Genomic DNA, 22,076 nt, shown 5'->3' with positions numbered 1-22,076 from the left:
TGGTGTCAGGGGAGGGTGTAAATCACAGGCTGGGTGAGGGCAGGTGTTGGGGGAGGATGTGAATCATGGGATGGGGGCAGGTATCACGGGATAGGGGAAGGTGTTGGGGCAGGAGACACGTGCAGGAGGCTGGGTGTTTTTAATATCTTTCTTGCAAGCAGGGAATCAAATGAACAGACTTCAAACTGTTTCATTGAATCTTGCAGCACTAAAGGAGGCCATTCAGCCCCTCATGCCTGTGCTGGCTCTTTCAAAAGAGCTATCCAATTAGTCCCACTCACCTCTCCGCCCCCACTCTTTCCGCATAGCCCTGCAAGTTTCTCTTTTTCAAGTATTTATCCAATTCCCTTTTGAAATTGTTCTTGAAATATTTTCCTCATCTTCCCGTCTGGTTTGTTTGCCAATTATCTTCAATCTGTGTTCTCTGGTTACTGACCCTCCTGCCACTGGAAACACTTTCTCCTCATTCATGATGTACTAAAACATCCCAAGGTGCTTCACTGGAGCACAGTCAAACTAACACTTGGCACTGAGCTACATGAGGACTGGAATTTTATGTTGGGAGGGAGGCCCCAACCACCAGTCGAAAAGTTGGTGCCAAGCCCACCTCCGCTGGGCCTGGGGAGCCACACCAGGACCTTTCGCTCCCCAGGCCCTTAATTGGTCTTGGGCGGGACTTCCACCTCCGGGAGCAGTGGCCACTGCTGGGACTGTACCCAGCTTTTAGAGGAAGAGGAAAGGTGACCTGGGAAAGGAGGTATGTTTTTAGGGCCTCGCTGGGGACAATCAGCCGGGCCCCAGTGAGGCAAGGAGGGTCGGTTAGGGGAGTCGGGGGGAGTGTTATGCGTTGGGTGTGATTGGGGCTTTGGGGGCGGCCCTCCATGGGGCACAGGGTGCCCGATCTGGTGGGCCTCCACACCCAGGCCCGCAAGAAGGTTGGCTTTCTGAAGCCTCAGCCACCCGCAAGCCAAGGGTAAAATACCCGCAGTGGCGGAGGGAGGCCCTTAAGTGCCAGTTAATTGGCCACTTAAGGGCTTTGATTGACCTGGGATGGGCGGGCCGTTACTCGTCGTCACCACCCCGCTTAAAATTGCAGCGGGGTAAGGAACGGACCGTCCCCCCTCCCCCACTGCCTCCCACTCAATTTTACGCACCTTCTCCCCACCACCAGCCCTCTCGTTGGGGGGGCATAAAATTCCAACCGAGGAGTTATTACAACAGGTGTGGGGCCGGTTTTCAGGAGCGTCTTAAAGGAGGAGAGAGAGGCGGAGAGGATTAGGGAGGGGATTCCAGATACTTGGACCCAGGCAGCTGAAGGCATGGAATGTAATTGTAATTTTGAATTTCTCTATCAAATCTCCCCTTAACCTTCTTAAGAGTCCCAGTTCCTCCAGGCTTTCCACAAACTTATTTTGCCTGCCTTATGTTTTAACTTCATTGAAGATTGGAATGACAGCTCAGTAAGTTAACCAGTGCTCTGGGGGACCTTACTCTAGAGAATGCATGTCAGCGTGCTATCCCACCATGGGGTGCACCATCCTGCTCTGCTGAACATCCACACATAGCCATGCACTTCCCAGCAATGTCTAACCCAATGGTGCTGAGGTCAATAGGAGTTGTCTGAACTGAGACCAGCTAATTCATCCTGGTGTAATTGGGAAGTAAGGAGAATCCTGGGCTGTGCTAAAAGGATGAGCTTTTCACCAACCCCTACCCAGGACCCTCCGAAGTTTCGGTGAGTAGCAATTTTGCTTGTATTCCAATAATTTTTCCTACACTCTCCTCGCTGGTCTCTCACATTCCACCCTCCGTAAACTTGAGGTCATCCAAAACTCCACTGCCCCGTATCCTAACTCACATCAAGTCCTGTTCACCCATCGTCCCCTGTGCTCGCTGACCTAACTGGCTCCCAGTCCGGCAACGCCTCAATTTTAAAATTCTCATCCTTATTCTCAAATCCATCCGTGACCTCGCCCCCCCCTTCCTATCTCTGAATTCCCTCCAGTCCCACAGCTCTCCAAGATCTCTGTGCTCCTCCAATTCTGGCCTCTTGAGCATCCCCGATTTTAATTGCTTCACCATTGGCGGCCGTGTCTTCAGCTACCTGGGCCCTAAGCTCCGGAATTCCCTCCCTAAACCTCTCCGCATCTCTCTCCTGCTTTAAGACGTTCCTTAAAACCTACCTCTTTGACCAAGCTTTTGGTCACCTGTCCTAAAATCTCCTTATGTGACTCGGGGTCAAATATTGTTTGGTAATTGCTCCTCTGGAGCTCCTTGGGTCAATTTACAATGTTAAAGATGCTATAAAAATACAAGTTGTTGTTGTAGACAAATATAATTATTTGAGATAGAGCATAGTTTAGGTTTTGTTTCTCCCCCCTTGCACGGAATGTAACTGCTCCACCCAGATGTTGTTGAGTCATGGGGACGAGGAAAGTTTCAGAAATGCTTCGTGCTCATGCACTGGGTCAGTGCTTCCGGACATGTAAAGATAAATCAGCCTGGGCTCCTGCTCCTGCTCTGGATGGTAATCCTGGAAGCTCCTACAGCCTCATTATAACAGGCTGGTTTTAACGTTTTACTGGCAGTGGGAAATCAGGCAAGGTGTAGGGCACCCGATTTATGCCCCACTATGCATGCAATGGGTCTTGGCTCAGCTGTGAAATGCCAGCACAGTCGAATAGCCACATTGGATGCCAGAAGCTCTGGCTGTATCCCAGCAACAGTCAGCACCTTCAGGACACAAGGGCAAGTCAACTGGGCTGGAGGGGGAGGGGGATATTTGAATTGACTGCCCAACTTCTGACAGCCCTTACTTTATTAAAATGTTGCAATATTGTGGGGCAATTGGGCATCGCTAGACAATTTCAGAGGGTCGTTAAGAGTCATAGGATCAGGAGAAGGCCATTCAGCCCATCAAGCCTGCCCCACCATTCAATATGATCATGGCTGATCTTCCACTTCAATGCCTTTTCCCCACACCATCTGCATATCCCCTTATATCAGCCATGATGCTGTGGGTCCGGAGTTACATGTAGGCCAGACCAGATAAGGACAGCAGATTTCCTTCTGTAAAGGGACATTAGTGATCCAGGTGGGTTTTTACAGCAATCGACAATTTCATGATCACCATTACTGATAATAGCTTTTTATTGCAGATTTCTTTAATTAACTGAACTTAAATTCCCCGGCTGTCTTTGGGGGCGATTTGAACTCCTGTCTCCAGATTAATACAGACTTCAGGATGACTGATCCAATAAAACAACCACAATGCTACAGTTCCCCCAATATCCCTCTTGCATTAGCTTCAGTATTTCTTAATTATGAGACTTGCGCTGTTAGGTAGATGTAAGCGATTCCATGGGAACGATTGCAAGAGGGCCAGGGAATTCTCTCCCAGTGTCCGAGTCACTATTTATCCCACATCCAAGCACACTTTACTCAGCCATATTGTTGTTGGCAGATGTCGAAGAGCGCGGCTGTGAAGAAAACTGGCCCACCCCCAGGATGCACCATCGACATCACCGATGCAAAAGTACAAGACGCAGCCAACAAAATCCAAGCTTCATACCGGGGACACAGGTAGGGAGAGCAGCCATTGGTGCTGACACAGGGACTGTCCGCTGGGCAGCGAGAGGGCACTGAGAGGGCAGCGAGTGGGTCAGTGAGTGGGAGCGAGGGAATCGATGGAAATCAATCACCAAAACATGGGTGCAAATCCCGGAATTCCAACCAACAAAATCGGAATTTGACTCTCATCCGTCACCTGTCTGCAGCTGAGGAACCTCACAATGTAAATGCTGGCTGGATTTGACACTAGGGCCCAGAGGTATAATATATTACAAGCATACCATTCTGGGGATGTGGGCATCACTGGCTGTGCCAGCATTTATTGCCCATCCCTAATTGCCCTCGAGAAGGTGGTGGTGGTGAGCTGCCTTCTTGAACCGCTGCAGTCCATGTGAGGTAGGTACGCCCACAGTGCTGTTAGGAAGGGAGTTCCTGGATTTTGACCCAGCGACAGTGAAGGAATGGCGATATAGTTCCAAGTCAGGATGGTGCGTGGTTTGGAGGGGAACTTGCAGGTGGTGATGCTCCTGGATGCTGCTATCCTTTTCTTTCCTCTAACAGCTCCATCCATTTATCCCTCTCATCTTCCCTCCCTTCCAGATCTCGTCAAGAGTTGAAGGAGAAAGGACCACCAAGGATCCTGAAAGAATTAAAGGATGTTGTGCTGATTGAAGGCAGTGCGGCCAGGCTGGACTGCAGGGTCAGTGCCTTTCCAGACCCTCTCATCCGCTGGCTGAAGGATGGTCAAGAGCTGAAGGACGGGCCGAAGTACCGTTACACGTTTGAGGACCCTGATATTGTAGCGTTGGTGGTTAGGGACGGGACACTTTCTGATCTGGGCAAATACACCGTCTCAATCTCTAACCCCTTTGGAGAAGCTTTTGACTCAGCAAAGATCATCATTGAAGGTAAAGAGACACTTTCCTCTGAGTTGGCACTTGTGTTCCCAGACGTTGTCATAGCCTAACTTGTCTCCTCCAACCTTAATGAAAGTTCTCTGAACTTTTCCCCTCTTGTTCCTCCCAAGCTCCCTGTCCTACACAATCCTGAGTGCTCAGTCAGAACATCCTAATTTCGAGTCCGAACCGAGAGACTTGAGCCCACATTCCAGGCTAACACTCCTAGTGCAGTACTGAGGGAGCATCACACTGTCTGAGGTGCCGTCTTTCAGATAAACATCTTCCCTGTCATGTGGACCTAAAGAATTCCATGGGCACTGTTCAGAAAGAGAGCAGGGGAGTTCTCCCCAGTGTCCTGGCACTCAGATTATCTGGTTCTCATCACATTGCTGTTTGTGGCAGCTTGCTGTGCGCAAATTAGCTGCAGTGTTTCCTACGTGACAACAGTGACTGCACTTCAAAAGTACTTCATTGGCTGTAAAGAGTTTTGGGATGTCCGAAGGTAGTGAAAGGTGCTACAGAAATGCAAGTGTCTTTCTGCCCTTTATTTGCATTGAAGTCAAGAAACGGCAAAACCCAAACTCCTCTCCTCCCTCACTCCCTCAAACTGTGGGATTCCGCTCCTCCCTCACTCCCTCAAACTGTGGGATTCCGCTCCTCCCTCACGCCCTCAAACTGTGGGATTCCGCTCCTCCCTCACTCCCTCAAACTGTGGGATTCCGCTCCTCCCTCACGCCCTCAAACTGTGCGACTCCTCGCCTCCCTCACTCCCTCAAACTGTGGGACTCCTCTCCTCCCTCACTCCCTCAAACTGTGGGATTCCGCTCCTCCCTCACTCCCTCAAACTGAGGGACTCCTCCCCTCCCGCACTCCGCACTCCCTCAAACTGTGGGTTCTCTTCCCTCCCGCACTCCCTCAAACTGTGGGACTCCTTCCCTCCCGCACTCCCTCAAACTGTGGGACTCCTCTCCTCCCGCACTCCCTCAAACTGTGGGATTCCTCTCCTCCCGCACTCCCTCAAACCGTGGGATTCCTCTCCTCCCGCACGCCCTCAAACTGTGGGACTCCTCTCCTCCCGCACTCCCTCAAACTGTGGGATTCCTCTCCTCCCGCACTCCCTCAAACCGTGGGATTCCTCTCCTCCCGAACACCCTCAAACTGTGGGACGCCTCTGCTCCCGCACACCCTCAAACTGTGGGACTTCCCTCCTCCTGCACTCCCTCAAACTGTGGGACGCCTCTCCTCCCGCACTCCCTCAAACTGTGTGACTCCTTCCCTCCCGAACACCCTCAAACTGTGGGACGCCTCTCCTCCCACACTCCCTCAAACTGTGGGACTCCTCTCCTCCTGCACTCCCTCGAACTGTGGGACTCCTCTCCTCTCGCATTCCCTCAAACTGTGGGACTCCTTTCCTCCTGCACTCCCTCAAAGTGTGGGACTCCTCTCCTCTCGCATTCCCTCAAACTGTGGGACTCCTTTCCGCCTGCACTCCCTCAAACTGTGGGACTCCTTTCCTCCTGCACTCCCTCAAACTGTGGGACTCCTCTCCTCCTGCACTCCCTCAAACTGTGGGACTCCTGCCCTCCCTCACTCCCTCAAATTGTGTGACTCCTCTCCTCCTGCACTCCCTCAAACTGTGGGACTCCTCTCCTCCTGCATTCCCTCAAACTGTGGGACTCCTGCCCTCCCTCACTCCCTCAAACTGTGGGACACATCTCCTCCTGCACTCCCTCAAACTGTGGGACTTCTCTCCTCCTGCACTCCCTCAAACTGTGGGACACTTCCCTCCCGCTCTCCCTCAAACTGTGGGACTCCTCTCCTCCTGCATTCCCTCAAACTGTGGGACTCCTCTCCTCCTGCATTCCCTCAAACTGTGGGACTCCTGCCCTCCCTCACTCCCTCAAACTGTGGGACGCATCTCCTCCTGCACTCCCTCAAAACTGTGGGACTCCTCTCCTCCTGCACTCCCTCAAAGGGTGGGACCCCTCTCCTCCTGCTCTCCCTCAAACTGTGGGACTCCTCTCCTCCTGCACTCCCTCAACCTGTGGGACTCCTCTCCTCCTGCACTCCCTCAAACTTTGGGACCCCTCTGCTACTGCATTCCCTCAAACTGTGGGACTCCTGCCCTCCCTCACTCCCTCAAACTGAGGGACGCATCTCCTCCTGCACTCCCTCAAACTGTGGGACCCCTCTGCTCCTGCTTTCCCTCAAATTGTGTGACTCCTGCCCTAACTCAATCCCTCAAACTGTGGGACTCCTCTCCTCCCGCACTCCCTCAAACTGTGGGACTCCTCTCCTCCCGCACTCTCTCAAACTGTGGGACTCCTCTCATCCTGCACTCCCTCAAATAGTATGACTCCTCTACTCCTGCTCTCCCTCAAACTGTGCGACTCCTTTCCCCCTGCATTCCCTCAAACTTTGGGACTCCATTCCTCCCGTACTCCCTCAAACAGTGGGACTCCTTTCCTCCAGCACTCCCTCCAACTGTGGGACTCCTCTCCTCCTGCACTCCCTCAAATTGTGTGACTCCTCTACTCCTGCACTCCCTCTAACTGTGGGACTCCTTTCCCTCTGCACTCCCTCAAACTGTGGGACTCCATTCCTCCCGCACTCCCTCAAATTGTGTGACTCCTCTCCTCCTGCACACCCTCAAACTGTGGGACTCCATTCCTCCCGCACTCCCTCAAAGTGTGGGACTCCTCTCCTCCCGCACTCCCTCAAACTGTGGGACTCCTCTCCTCCTGCACTCCCTCAACTTGTGTGACTCCTCTACTCCCGCATACCCTCAAACTGTGGGAAGCCTCTCCCCCTGCACTCCCTCAAACTGTGGGACTCCTTCCCTCCAGCGCACCCTCAAACTGTGGGACTCCATTCCTCCCGCACTCCCTCAAACTGTGGGACACCTTTCCTCCTGCAGTCCCTCAAACTGTGGGACTCCTTTCCCCCTGCACTCCCTCAAACTGTGGGACGCCTCTCCTCCTGCACTCCCTCAAACTGTGGGACACCTTTCCTCCTGCACTCCCTCAAACTGTGGGACTCCTTTCCTCCTGCACTCCGTCAAACTGTGGGACGCCTCTCATCCTGCAATCCCTCAAATTGTGTGACTCCTCTACTCCTGCACTCCCTCAAACTGTGGGACTCCTTTCCCCCTGCACTCCCTCAAACTGTGGGACTCCTTTCCTCCTGCACCCTCAAACTTTGGGACTCCTCTCCTCCTGCACTCCCTCAAACTGAGCAACGCCTCTCCTCCTGCACTCCCTCAAATTGTGTGACTCCTCAACTCCTGCACTCCCTCAAACTGTGGGACTCCATTCCTCCTGCACTCCCTCAAACTGTGGGACTCCTCTCCTCCTGCACTCCCTCAAACTGTGGGACTCCTCTCCTCCTGCATTCCCTCAAACTGTGGGACACCTGCCCTCCCTCACTCCCTCAAACTGTGGGACGCATCTCCTCCTGCACTCCCTCAAACTGTGGGACTTCTCTCCTCCTGCACTCCCTCAAACTGTGGGACTCTTCCCTCCCGCTCTCCCTCAAACTGTGGGACCCCTCTGCTACTGCATTCCCTCAAACTGTGGGACTCCTGCCCTCCCTCACTCCCTCAAACTGTGGGACGCATCTCCTCCTGCACTCCCTCAAACTGTGGGACCCCTCTCCTCCTGCACTCCCTCAAACGGTGGGACCCCTCTCCTCCTGCACTCCCGCAAACTGTGGGACTCCTCTCCTCCTGCACTCCCTCAAACTGTGGGACTCTTCCCTCCCGCTCTCCCTCAAACTGTGGGACTCCTTTCCTCCAGCACTCCCTCAAACTGTGGGACTCCTCCTCCCGCACTTCCTCAAACTGTGGGACTCCATTCCTCCCGCACTCCCTCAAACTGTGGGACTCCTTTCCTACAGCACACCCTCAAACTGTGGGACTCGTTTCCGCCTGCACTCCCTCAAACAGTGGGACTCCATTCCTCCCGCACTCCCTCAAACTGTGGGACTCCTCTACTCCTGCACTCCCTCAAACTGTGGGACCCGTTTCCCCCTGCACCCCCTCAAACAGTGGGACTCCATTCCTCCCGCACTCCCTAAAACTGTGGGACTCCTTTCCTCCAGCACTCCCTCAAACTGTGGGACTCCTCTCCTCTCGCATTCCCTCAAACTGTGGGACTCCTTTCCTCCAGCACCCTCAAACTGTGGGACTCCACTCCTCCCGCACTCCCTCAAACTGTGGGACTCCTCTCCTCTCGCATTCCCTCAAACTGTGGGACTCCTCTCCTCCAGCACTCCCTCAAACTGTGGGACTCCACTCCGCCCGCGCTCCCTCAAACTGTGGGACTCCTTTCTTCCAGCACTCCCTCAAACTGTGGGACTCCTCTCCTCTCGCATTCCCTCAAACTGTGGGACTCCTTTCCTCCAGCACCCTCAAACTGTGGGACTCCACTCCTCCCGCACTCCCTCAAACTGTGGGACTCCTCTCCTCTCGCATTCCCTCAAACTGTGGGACTCCTCTCCTCCAGCACTCCCTCAAACTGTGGGACTCCACTCCGCCCGCGCTCCCTCAAACTGTGGAACTCCTTTCTTCCAGCACTCCCTCAAACTGTGGGACCCCTCTCCTCCTGCTCTCCCTCAAACTGTGGGACTCCTCTCCTCCTGCACTCCCTCAAACTGTGGGACTTCTCTCCTCCTGCACTCCCTCAAACTGTGGGACACTTCCCTCCCGCTCTCGCTCAAACTGTGGGACCCCTCTGCTACTGCATTCCCTCAAACTGTGGGACTCCTGCCCTCCCTCACTCCCTCAAACTGTGGGACGCATCTCCTCCTGCACTCCCTCAAACTGTGGGACCCCTCTCCTCCTGCTCTCCCTCAAACTGTGGGACTCCTCTCCTCCTGCACTCCCTCAACCTGTGGGACTCCTCTCCTCCTGCACTCCCTCAAACTGTGGGACCCCTCTGCTACTGCATTCCCTCAAACTGTGGAATTCCTGCCCTCCCTCACTCCCTCAAACTGAGGGACGCATCTCCTCCTGCACTCCCTCAAACTGTGGGACCCTTCTGCTCCTGCTTTCCCTCAAATAGTGTGACTCCTGCCCTAACTCACTCCCTCAAACTGTGGGACTCCTCTCCTCCCGCACTCCCTCAAACTGTGGGACGCCTCTCCTCCCGCACTCCCTCAAACTGTGGGACTCCTCTCCTCCCACAATCTCTCAAACTGTGGGACTCCTCTCCTCCTGCACTCCCTCAAATAGTATGACTCCTCCACTCCTGCTCTCCCTCAAACTGTGCGACTCCTTTCCCCCTGCATTCCCTCAAACTTTGGGACTCCATTCCTCCCGTACTCCCTCAAAGTGTGGGACTCCTTTCCTCCAGCACTCCCTCCAACTGTGGGACTCCTTTCCTCCTGCACTCCCTCAAATTGTGTGACTCCTCTCCTCCTGCACACCCTCAAACTGTGGGACTCCATTCCTCCCGCACTCCCTCAAACTGTGGGACTCCTCTCCTCCTGCACTCCCTCAAATTGTGTGACTCCTCTCCTCCTGCACACCCTCAAACTGTGGGACTCCATTCCTCCCGCACTCCCTCAAAGTGTGGGACTCCTCTCCTCCCGCACTCCCTCAAACTGTGGGACTCCTCTCCTGCACTCCCTCAAATTGTGTGACTCCTCTACTCCCGCATACCCTCAAACTGTGGGAAGCCTCTCCCCCTGCACTCCCTCAAACTGTGGGACTCCTTCCCTCCAGCACACCCTCAAACTGTGGGACTCCTTTCCCCCTGCACTCCCTCAAACTGTGGGACTCCTTTCCCCCTGCACTCCCTCAAACTGTGGGACGCCTCTCCTCCTGCACTCCCTCAAATTGTGTGATTCCTCTACTCCTGCACTCCCTCAAACTGTGGGACTCCTTTCCCCCTGCACTCCCTCAAACTGTGGGACTCGTTTCCTCCTGTACTCCCTCAAACTTTGGGACTCCTCTCCTCCTGCACTCCCTCAAACTGAGCGACGCCTCTGCTCCTGCACTCCCTCAAATTGTGTGACTCCTCAACTCCTGCACTCCCTCAAACTGTGGGACTCCTTTCCCCCTGCACTCCCTCAAACTGTGGGACTCCTTTCCCCCTGCACTCCCTCAAACTGTGGGACTCGTTTCCTCCTGTACTCCCTCAAACTTTGGGACTCCTCTACTCCTGCACTCCCTCAAACTGTGGGACTCCATTCCTCCTGCACTCCCTCAAACTGTGGGACTCCTCTCCTCCTGCACTCCCTCAAACTGTGGGACTCCTCTCCTCCTGCATTCCCTCAAACTGTGGGACTCCTGCCCTCCCTCACTCCCTCAAACTGTGGGATGCATCTCCTCCTGCACTCCCTCAAACTGTGGGACTTCTCTCCTCCTGCACTCCCTCAAACTGTGGGACTCTTCCCTCCCGCTCTCCCTCAAACTGTGGGACCACTCTGCTACTGCATTCCCTCAAACTGTGGGACGCCTGCCCTCCCTCACTCCCTCAAACTGTGGGACGCATCTCCTCCTGCACTCCCTCAAACTGTGGGACTCCTCTCCTCCTGCACTCCCTCAAACGGTGGGACCCCTCTCCTCCTGCTCTCCCTCAAACTGTGGGACTCCTCTCCTCTTGCACTCCCTCAACCTGTGGGACTCCTCTCCTCCTGCACTCCCTCAAACTGTGGGACTCTTCACCCCCGCTCTTCCTCAAACTGTGGGACTCCTTTCCTCCCGCACTCCCTCAAAATGTGGGACTCCTCCTCCCGCACTCCCTCAAACTGTGGGACTCTCTCCTCCCGCACTCCCTCAAATTGTGACTCCTCTATTCCTGCACTTCCTCAAACTGTGGGACTCCATTCCTCCCGCACTCCCTCAAACTGTGGGACTTCTTTCCTACAGCACTCCCTCAAACTGTGGGACTCGTTTCCCCCTGCACTCCCTCAAACAGTGGGACTCCATTCCTCCCGCACTCCCTCAAACTGTGGGACTCCTCTCCTCTCGCATTCCCTCAAACTGTGGGACTCCTCTCCTCTCGCACTCCCTCAAACTGTGGGACTCCTTTCCTCCAGCACTCCCTCAAACTGTGGGACTCCTCTCCTCTCGCATTCCCTCAAACTGTGGGACTCCTCTCCTCTCGCACTCCCTCAAACTGTGGGACTCCTTTCCTCCAGCACTCCCTCAAACAGTGGGACTCCTCTCCTCTCGCATTCCCTCAAACTGTGGGACTCCTCTCCTCTCGCATTCCCTCAAACTGTGGGACTCCTCTCAGCCTGCGCTCCCTCAAACTGTGGGACTCCATTCCTCCCGCACTCCCTCAAACTGTGGGACTCCTTTCCTACAGCACTCCCTCAAACTGTGGGACTCGTTTCCCCCTGCACTCCCTCAAACTGTGGGACTCCATTCCTCCCGCACTCCCTCAAACTGTGGGACGCCTTTACTCCAGCACTCCCTCAAACTGTGGGACACCTCTCCTCTCGCATTCCCTCAAACTGTGGGACTCCTCTCCTCTCGCACTCCCTCAAACTGTGGGACTCCTTTCCTCCAGCACTCCCTCAAACTGTGGGACTCCTCTCCTCTCGCATTCCCTCAAACTGTGGGACTCCTCTCCTCTCGCACTCCCTCAAACTGTGGGACTCCTTTGCTCCTGCACTCCCTCAAACGGTGGGACTCCTCTCCTCTCGCATTCCCTCAAACTGTGGGACTCCTCTCCTCCTGCACTACCTCAAATTGTGTGACTCCTCTACTCCTGCACTCCCTCAAACTGTGGGACCCGTTTCCCCCTGCACTCCCTCAAACAGTGGGACCCCATTCCTCCCGCACTCCCTAAAACTGTGGGACTCCTTTCCTCCAGCACTCCCTCAAACTGTGGGACTCCTCTCCTCTCGCATTCCCTCAAACTGTGGGACTCCTCTCCTCTCGCATTCCCTCAAACTGTGGGACTCCTTTCCTCCAGCACTCCCTCAAACTGTGGGACTCCACTCCTCCCGCACTCCCTCAAACTGTGGGACTCCTCTCCTCTCGCATTCCCTCAAACTGTGTGACTCCTCTCCTCCAGCACTCCCTCAAACTGTGGGACTCCACTCCGCCCGCGCTCCGTCAAACTGTGGGACTCCTTTCCTCCAGCACTCCCTCAAACTGTGGGACTCCTCTCCTCCAGCACTCCCTCAAACTGTGGGACTCCTCTCCTCTCGCATTCCCTCAAACTGTGGGACTCCACTCCGCCCGCGCTCCCTCAAACTGTGGGACCCCTCTCCTCCTGCTCTCCCTCAAACTGTGGGACTCCTCTCCTCCTGCACTCCCTCAAACTGTGGGACTTCTCTCCTCCTGCACTCCCTCAAACTGTGGGACACTTCCCTCCCGCTCTCCCTCAAACTGTGGGACCCCTCTGCTACTGCATTCCCTCAAACTGTGGGAACCCTGCCCTCCCTCACTCCCTCAAACTGTGGGACGCATCTCCTCCTGCACTCCCTCAAACTGTGGGACTCCTCTCCTCCTGCAATCCCTCAAACGGTGGGACCCCTCTCCTCCTGCTCTCCCTCAAACTGTGGGACTCCTCTCCTCCTGCACTCCCTCAACCTGTGGGACTCCTCTCCTCCTGCACTCCCTCAAACTGTGGGACCCCTCTGCTACTGCATTCCCTCAAACTGTGGGACTCCTGCCCACCCTCATTCCCTCAAACTGAGGGACGCATCTCCTCCTGCACTCCCTCAAACTGTGGGACCCTTATGCTCCTGCTTACCCTCAAATTGTGTGACTCCTGCCCTAACTCACTCCCTCAAACTGTGGGACTCCTCTCCTCCCGCACTCCCTCAAACTGTGGGACGCCTCTCCTCCCGCACTCCCTCAAACTGTGGGACTCCTCTCCTCCCACAATCTCTCAAACTGTGGGACTCCTCTCCTCCTGCACTCCCTCAAATAGTATGACTCCTCTACTCCTGCTCTCCCTCAAACTGTGCGACTCCTTTCCCCCTGCATTCCCTCAAACTTTGGGACTCCATTCCTCCCGTACTCCCTCAAACAGTGGGACTCCTTTCCTCCAGTACTCCCTCCAACTGTGGGAATCCTTTCCTCCTGCACTCCCTCAAATTGTGTGACTCCTCTCCTCCTGCACACCCTCAAACTGTGGGACTCCATTCCTCCCGCACTCCCTCAAAGTGTGGGACTCCTCTCCTCCCGCACTCCCTCAAACTGTGGGACTCCTCTACTCCCGCATACCCTCAAACTGTGGGAAGCCTCTCCCCCTGCACTCCCTCAAACTGTGGGACTCCTTCCCACCAGCACACCCTCAAACTGTGGGACTCCATTCCTCCAGCACTCCCTCAAACTGTGGGACTCCTCTCCTCTCGCATTCCCTCAAACTGTGGGACTCCACTCCGCCCGCGCTTTCTCAAACTGTGGGACCCCTCTCCTCCTGCTCTCCCTCAAACTGTGGGACTCCTCTCCTCCTGCACTCCCTCAAACTGTGGGACTTCTCTCCTCCTGCACTCCCTCAAACTGTGGGACACTTCCCTCCCGCTCTCCCTCAAACTGTGGGACCCCTCTGCTACTGCATTCCCTCAAACTGTGGGACTCCTGCCCTCCCTCACTCCCTCAAACTGTGGGACGCATCTCCTCCTGCACTCCCTCAAACTGTGGGACTCCTCTCCTCCTGCACTCCCTCAAACGGTGGGACCCCATCCTCCTGCTCTCCCTCAAACTGTGGGACTCCTCTCCTCCTGCACTCCCTCAACCTGTGGGACTCCTCTCCTCCTGCACTCCCTCAAACTGTGGGACCCCTCTGCTACTGCATTCCCTCAAACTGTGGGACTCCTGCCCACCCTCATTCCCTCAAACTGAGGGACGCATCTCCTCCTGCACTCCCTCAAACTGTGGGACCCTTATGCTCCTGCTTACCCTCAAATTGTGTGACTCCTGCCCTAACTCACTCCCTCAAACTGTGGGACTCCTCTCCTCCCGCACTCCCTCAAACTGTGGGACGCCTCTCCTCCCGCACTCCCTCAAACTGTGGGACTCCTCTCCTCCCACAATCTCTCAAACTGTGGGACTCCTCTCCTCCTGCACTCCCTCAAATAGTATGACTCCTCTACTCCTGCTCTCCCTCAAACTGTGCGACTCCTTTCCCCCTGCATTCCCTCAAACTTTGGGACTCCATTCCTACCGTACTCCCTCAAACAGTGGGACTCCTTTCCTCCAGTACTCCCTCCAACTGTGGGAATCCTTTCCTCCTGCACTCCCTCAAATTGTGTGACTCCTCTCCTCCTGCACACCCTCAAACTGTGGGACTCCATTCCTCCCGCACTCCCTCAAAGTGTGGGACTCCTCTCCTCCCGCACTCCCTCAAACTGTGGGACTCCTCTACTCCCGCATACCCTCAAACTGTGGGAAGCCTCTCCCCCTGCACTCCCTCAAACTGTGGGACTCCTTCCCTCCAGCACACCCTCAAACTGTGGGACTCCATTCCTCCAGCACTCCCTCAAACTGTGGGACTCCTCTCCTCTCGCATTCCCTCAAACTGTGGGACTCCACTCCGCCCGCGCTTTCTCAAACTGTGGGACCCCTCTCCTCCTGCTCTCCCTCAAACTGTGGGACTCCTCTCCTCCTGCACTCCCTCAAACTGTGGGACTTCTCTCCTCCTGCACTCCCTCAAACTGTGGGACTCTTCCCTCCCGCTCTCCCTCAAACTGTGGGACCACTCTGCTACTGCATTCCCTCAAACTGTGGGACTCCTGCCCTCCCTCACTCCCTCAAACTGTGGGATGCATCTCCTCCTGCACTCCCTCAAACTGTGGGACTTCTCTCCTCCTGCACTCCCTCAAACTGTGGGACTCTTCCCTCCCGCTCTCCCTCAAACTGTGGGACCACTCTGCTACTGCATTCCCTCAAACTGTGGGACTCCTGCCCACCCTCATTCCCTCAAACTGAGGGACGCATCTCCTCCTGCACTCCCTCAAACTGTGGGACCCTTATGCTCCTGCTTACCCTCAAATTGTGTGACTCCTGCCCTAACTCACTCCCTCAAACTGTGGGACTCCTCTCCTCCCGCACTCCCTCAAACTGTGGGACGCCTCTCCTCCCGCACTCCCTCAAACTGTGGGACTCCTCTCCTCCCACAATCTCTCAAACTGTGGGACTCCTCTCCTCCTGCACTCCCTCAAATAGTATGACTCCTCTACTCCTGCTCTCCCTCAAACTGTGCGACTCCTTTCCCCCTGCATTCCCTCAAACTTTGGGACTCCATTCCTCCCGTACTCCCTCAAACAGTGGGACTCCTTTCCTCCAGTACTCCCTCCAACTGTGGGAATCCTTTCCTCCTGCACTCCCTCAAATTGTGTGACTCCTCTCCTCCTGCACACCCTCAAACTGTGGGACTCCATTCCTCCCGCACTCCCTCAAAGTGTGGGACTCCTCTCCTCCCGCACTCCCTCAAACTGTGGGACTCCTCTACTCCCGCATACCCTCAAACTGTGGAAAGCCTCTCCCCCTGCACTCCCTCAAACTGTGGGACTCCTTCCCTCCAGCACACCCTCAAACTGTGGGACTCCATTCCTCCGGCACTCCCTCAAACTGTGGGACTCCTTTCCCCCTGCACTCCCTCAAACTGTGGGACTCCTTTCCCCCTGCACTCCCTCAAACTGTGGGACTCCTTTCCTCCTGCACTCCCTCAAACTGTGGGACTCCTTTCCTCCTGCACTCCCTCAAACTGTGGGACTCCATTCCTCCCGCACTCCCTAAAACTGTGGGACTCCATTCCTCCAGCACTCCCTCAAACTGTGGAACTCCTCTCCTCTCGCATTCCCTCAAACTGTGGGACTCCTCTCCTCTCGCATTCCCTCAAACTGTGGGACTCCTTTCCTCCAGCACTCCCTCAAACTGTGGGACTCCACTCCTCCCGCACTTCCTCAAACTGTGGGACTCCTCTCCTCTCGCATTCCCTCAAACTTTGGGACTCCATTCCTCCCGTACTCCCTCAAACAGTGGGACTCCTTTCCTCCAGTACTCCCTCCAACTGTGGGAATCCTTTCCTCCTGCACTCCCTCAAATTGTGTGACTCCTCTCCTCCTGCACACCCTCAAACTGTGGGACTCCATTCCTCCCGCACTCCCTCAAAGTGTGGGACTCCTCTCCTCCCGCACTCCCTCAAACTGTGGGACTCCTCTACTCCCGCATACCCTCAAACTGTGGGAAGCCTCTCCCCCTGCACTCCCTCAAACTGTGGGACTCCATTCCTCCGGCACTCCCTCAAACTGTGGGACTCCTTTCCCCCTGCACTCCCTCAAACTGTGGGACTCCTTTCCCCCTGCACTCCCTCAAACTGTGGGACGCCTCTCCTCCTGCACTCCCTCAAACTGTGGGACTCCTTTCCTCCTGCACTCCCTCAAACTGTGGGACTCCTTTCCTCCTGCACTCCCTCAAACTGTGGGACTCCATTCCTCCCGCACTCCCTAAAACTGTGGGACTCCATTCCTCCAGCACTCCCTCAAACTGTGGGACTCCTCTCCTCTCGCATTCCCTCAAACTGTGGGACTCCTCTCCTCTCGCATTCCCTCAAACTGTGGGACTCCTTTCCTCCAGCACTCCCTCAAACTGTGGGACTCCACTCCTCCCGCACTCCCTCAAACTGTGGGACTCCTCTCCTCTCGCATTCCCTCAAACTGTGGGACTCCTCTCCTCCAGCACTCCCTCAAACTGTGGGACTCCACTCCGCCCGCGCTCCCTCAAACTGTGGGACTCTTTTCCTCCAGCACTCCCTCAAACTGTGGGACTCCTCTCCTCCAGCACTCCCTCAAACTGTGGGACTCCTCTCCTCTCGCATTCCCTCAAACTGTGGGACTCCACTCCGCCCGCGCTCCCTCAAACTGTGGGACCCCTCTCCTCCTGCTCTCCCTCAAACTGTGGGACTCCTCCTCCTGCACTCCCTCAAACTGTGGGACTTCTCTCCTCCTGCACTCCCTCAAACTGTGGGACACTTCCCTCCCGCTCTCCCTCAAACTGTGGGACCCCTCTGCTACTGCATTCCCTCAAACTGTGGGACTCCACTCCTCCCGCACTCCCTCAAACTGTGGGACTCCTCTCCTCTCGCATTCCCTCAAACTGTGGGACTCCTCTCCTCCAGCACTCCCTCAAACTGTGGGACTCCACTCCGCCCGCGCTCCCTCAAACTGTGGGACTCTTTTCCTCCAGCACTCCCTCAAACTGTGGGACTCCTCTCCTCCAGCACTCCCTCAAACTGTGGGACTCCTCTCCTCTCGCATTCCCTCAAACTGTGGGACTCCACTCCGCCCGCGCTCCCTCAAACTGTGGGACCCCTCTCCTCCTGCTCTCCCTCAAACTGTGGGACTCCTCTCCTCCTGCACTCCCTCAAACTGTGGGACTTCTCTCCTCCTGCACTCCCTCAAACTGTGGGACACTTCCCTCCCGCTCTCCCTCAAACTGTGGGACCCCTCTGCTACTGCATTCCCTCAAACTGTGGGACTCCTGCCCTCCCTCACTCCCTCAAACTGTGGGACGCATCTCCTCCTGCACTCCCTCAACCTGTGGGACTCCTCTCCTCCTGCACTCCCTCAAACTGTGGGACCCCTCTGCTACTGCATTCCCTCAAACTGTGGGACTCCTGCCCTCCCTCACTCCCTCAAACTGAGGGACGCATCTCCTCCTGCACTCCCTCAAACTGTGGGACCCTTCTGCTCCTGCTTTCCCTCAAATTGTGTGACTCCTGCCCTAACTCACTCCCTCAAACTGTGGGACTCCTCTCCTCCCACAATCTCTCAAACTGTGGGACTCCTCTCCTCCTGCACTCCCTCAAATAGTATGACTCCTCTACTCCTGCTCTCCCTCAAACTGTGCGACTCCTTTCCCCCTGCATTCCCTCAAACTTTGGGACTCCATTCCTCCCGTACCCCCTCAAACAGTGGGACTCCTTTCCTCCAGCACTCCCTCCAACTGTGGGACTCCTTTCCTCCTGCACTCCCTCAAATTGTGTGACTCCTCTCCTCCTGCACACCCTCAAACTTTGGGACTCCATTCCTCCCGCACTCCCTCAAAGTGTGGGACTCCTCTCCTCCCGCACTCCCTCAAACTGTGGGACTCCTCTCCTCCTGCACTCCCTCAAATTGTGTGACTCCTCTACTCCCGCATACCCTCAAACTGTGGGAAGCCTCTCCCCCTGCACTCCCTCAAACTGTGGGACTCCTTCCCTCCAGCACACCCTCAAACTGTGGGACTCCATTCCTCCCGCACTCCCTCAAACTGTGGGACTCCTTTCCCCCTGCACTCCCTCAAACTGTGGGACTCCTTTCCCCCTGCACTCCCTCAAACTGTGGGACGCCTCTCCTCCTGCACTCCCTCAAACTGTGGGACTCCTTTCCTCCTGCACTCCCTCAAACTGTGGGACTCCATTCCTCCTGCACTCCCTCAAACTGTGGGACTCCATTCCTCCCGCACTCCCTAAAACTGTGGGACTCCTTTCCTCCAGCACTCCCTCAAACTGTGGGACTCCTCTCCTCTCGCATTCCCTCAAACTGTGGGACTCCTCTCCTCTCGCATTCCCTCAAACTGTGGGACTCCTTTCCTCCAGCACTCTCTCAAACTGTGGGACTCCACTCCTCCCGCACTCCCTCAAACTGTGGGACTCCTCTCCTCTCGCATTCCCTCAAACTGTGGGACTCCTCTCCTCCAGCACTCCCTCAAACTGTGGGACTCCACTCCGCCCGCGCTCCCTCAAACTGTGGGACTCCTTTCCTCCAGCACTCCCTCAAACTGTGGGACTCCTCTCCTCCAGCACTCCCTCAAACTGTGGGACTCCTCTCCTCTCGCATTCCCTCAAACTGTGGGACTCCACTCCGCCCGCGCTCCCTCAAACTGTGGGACCCCTCTCCTCCTGCTCTCCCTCAAACTGTGGGACTCCTCTCCTCCTGCACTCCCTCAAACTGTGGGACTTCTCTCCTCCTGCACTCCCTCAAACTGTGGGACACTTCCCTCCCGCACTCCCTCAAACTGTGGGACCCCTCTGCTACTGCATTCCCTCAAACTGTGGGACTCCTGCCCTCCCTCACTCCCTCAAACTGTGGGACGCATCTCCTCCTGCACTCCCTCAAACTGTGGGACTCCTCTCCTCCTGCACTCCCTCAAACGGTGGGACCCCTCTCCTCCTGCTCTCCCTCAAACTGTGGGACTCCTCTCCTCCTGCACTCCCTCAACCTGTGGGACTCCTCTCCTCCTGCACTCCCTCAAACTGTGGGACCCCTCTGCTACTGCATTCCCTCAAACTGTGGGTCTCCTGCCCTCCTTCACTCCCTCAAACTGAGGGACGCATCTCCTCCTGCACTCCCTCAAACTGTGGGACCCTTCTGCTCCTGCTTTCCCTCAAATTGTGTGACTCCTGCCCTAACTCACTCCCTCAAACTGAGGGACTCCTCTCCTCCCGCACTCCCTCAAACTGTGGGACGCCACTCCTCCCGCACTCCCTCAAACTGTGGGACTCCTCTCCTCCCACAATCTCTCAAACTGTGGGACTCATCTCCTCCTGCACTCCCTCAAATAGTATGACTCCTCTACTCCTGCTCTCCCTCAAACTGTGCGACTCCTTTCCCCCTGCATTCCCTCAAACTTTTGGACTCCATTCCTCCCGTACTCCCTCAAACAGTGGGACTCCTTTCCTCCAGCACTCCCTCCAACTGTGGGACTCCTTTCCTCCTGCACTCCCTCAAATTGTGTGACTCCTCTCCTCCTGCACACCCTCAGACTGTGGGACTCCATTCCTCCCGCACTCCCTCAAAGTGTGGGACTCCTCTCCTCCCGCACTCCCTCAAACTGTGGGACTCCTCTCCTCCTGCACTCCCTCAAATTGTGTGACTCCTCTACTCCCGCATACCCTCAAACTGTGGGAAGCCTCTCCCCCTGCACTCCCTCAAACTGTGGGACTCCTTCCCTCCAGCACACCCTCAAACTGTGGGACTCCATTCCTCCCGCACTCCCTCAAACTGTGGGACTCCTTTCCCCCTGCACGCCCTCAAACTTTGGGAGTCCTCTCCTCCTGCACTCCCTCAAATTGTGTGACTCCTCTACTCCTGCACTCCCTCAAACTGTGGGACTCCTTTCCCCCTGCACTCCCTCAAACTGTGGGACTCGTTTCCTCCTGCACTCCCTCAAACTTTGGGACTCCTCTCCTCCTGCACTCCCTCAAACTGAGCGACGCCTCTCCTCCTGCACTCCCTCAAACTGTGGGACTCCTCTCCTCCTGCATTCCCTCAAACTGTGGGACTCCTGCCCTCCCTCACTCCCTCAAACTGTGGGACGCATCTCCTCCTGCACTCCCTCAAACTGTGGGACTCCTCTCCTCCTGCATTCCCTCAAATTGTGTGACTCCTCTACTCCTGCACTCCCTCAAACTGTGGGACTCCATTCCTCCTGTACTCCCTCAAACTGTGGGACTCCTCTCCTCCTGCACTCCCTCAAACTGTGGGACTCCTCTCCTCCTGCATTCCCTCAAACTGTGGGACTCCTGCCCTCCCTCACTCCCACAAACTGTGGGACGCATCTCCTCCTGCACTCCCTCAAACTGTGGGACTTCTCTCCTCCTGCACTCCCTCAAACTGTGGGACTCTTCCCTCCCGCTCTCCCTCAAACTGTGGGACCACTCTGCTACTGCATTCCCTCAAACTGTGGGACGCCTGCCCTCCCTCACTCCCTCAAACTGTGGGACGCATCTCCTCCTGCACTCCCTCAAACTGTGGGACTCCTCTCCTCCTGCACTCCCTCAAACGGTGGGACCCCTCTCCTGCTGCTCTCCCTCAAACTGTGGGACTCCTCTCCTCCTGCACTCCCTCAACCTGTGGGACTCCTCTCCTCCTGCACTCCCTCAAACTGTGGGACTCTTCACCCCCGCTCTTCCTCAAACTGTGGGACTCCTTTCCTCCAGCACTCCCTCAAACTGTGGGACTCCTCCTCCCGCACTCCCTCAAACTGTGGGACACTCTCCTCCCGCACTCCCTCAAATTGTGTGACTCCTCTCCTCCTGCACTTCCTCAAACTGTGGGACTCCATTCCTCCCGCACTCCCTCAAACTGTGGGACTCCTTTCCTACAGCACTCCCTCAAACTGTGGGACTCGTTTCCCCCTGCACTCCCTCAAACAGTGGGACTCCATACCTCCCGCACTCCCTCAAACTGTGGGACTCCTCTCCTCTCGCATTCCCTCAAACTGTGGGACTCCTCTCCTCTCGCACTCCCTCAAACTGTGGACTCCTTTCCTCCAGCACTCCCTCAAACTGTGGAACTCCTCTCCTCTCGCATTCCCTCAAACTGTGGGACTCCTCTCCTCTCGCACTCCCTCAAACTGTGGGACTCCTTTCCTCCAGCACTCCCTCAAACGGTGGGACCTCTCCTCTCGCATTCCCTCAAACTGTGGGACTCCTCTCCTCTCGCATTCCCTCAAACTGTGGGACTCCTCTCCGCCCGCGCTCCCTCAAACTGTGGGACTCCTTCCCTCCAGCACACCCTCAAACTGTGGGACGCCTCTCCTCCCGCACTCCCTCAAACTGTGGGACTCCTCTCCTCCTGCACTACCTCAAATTGTGTGACTCCTCTACTCCTGCACTCCCTCAAACTGTGGGACCCGTTTCCCCCTGCACTCCCTCA

At 55.9% G+C, this 22,076-nt stretch overlaps 1 protein-coding gene across 1 annotated transcript in view; it reads left to right on the top strand.

The window, feature by feature from the left end:
• Positions 1–3,463: 3,463 nt before the first annotated feature.
• The window catches only part of LOC137371665 (SPEG neighbor protein-like), an 81,357-nt gene continuing 62,744 nt past the window's right edge, over positions 3,464–22,076 (top strand). The window contains exons 1-2 of the mRNA XM_068034462.1: positions 3,464–3,582; positions 4,171–4,478. Of these exons, the coding sequence (XP_067890563.1) occupies positions 3,464–3,582; positions 4,171–4,478 (427 nt within the window). The remainder of the gene's footprint in view (positions 3,583–4,170; positions 4,479–22,076) is intronic.

Source organism: Heterodontus francisci, chromosome 7 (assembly GCF_036365525.1).
Source record: "Heterodontus francisci isolate sHetFra1 chromosome 7, sHetFra1.hap1, whole genome shotgun sequence".
In the NCBI taxonomy this organism is placed as follows: Eukaryota; Metazoa; Chordata; class Chondrichthyes; order Heterodontiformes; family Heterodontidae; genus Heterodontus; species Heterodontus francisci.
The sequence above is the reverse complement of the archived record's forward strand: the minus strand, read 5'-3'. Positions and strand labels throughout refer to the sequence as shown.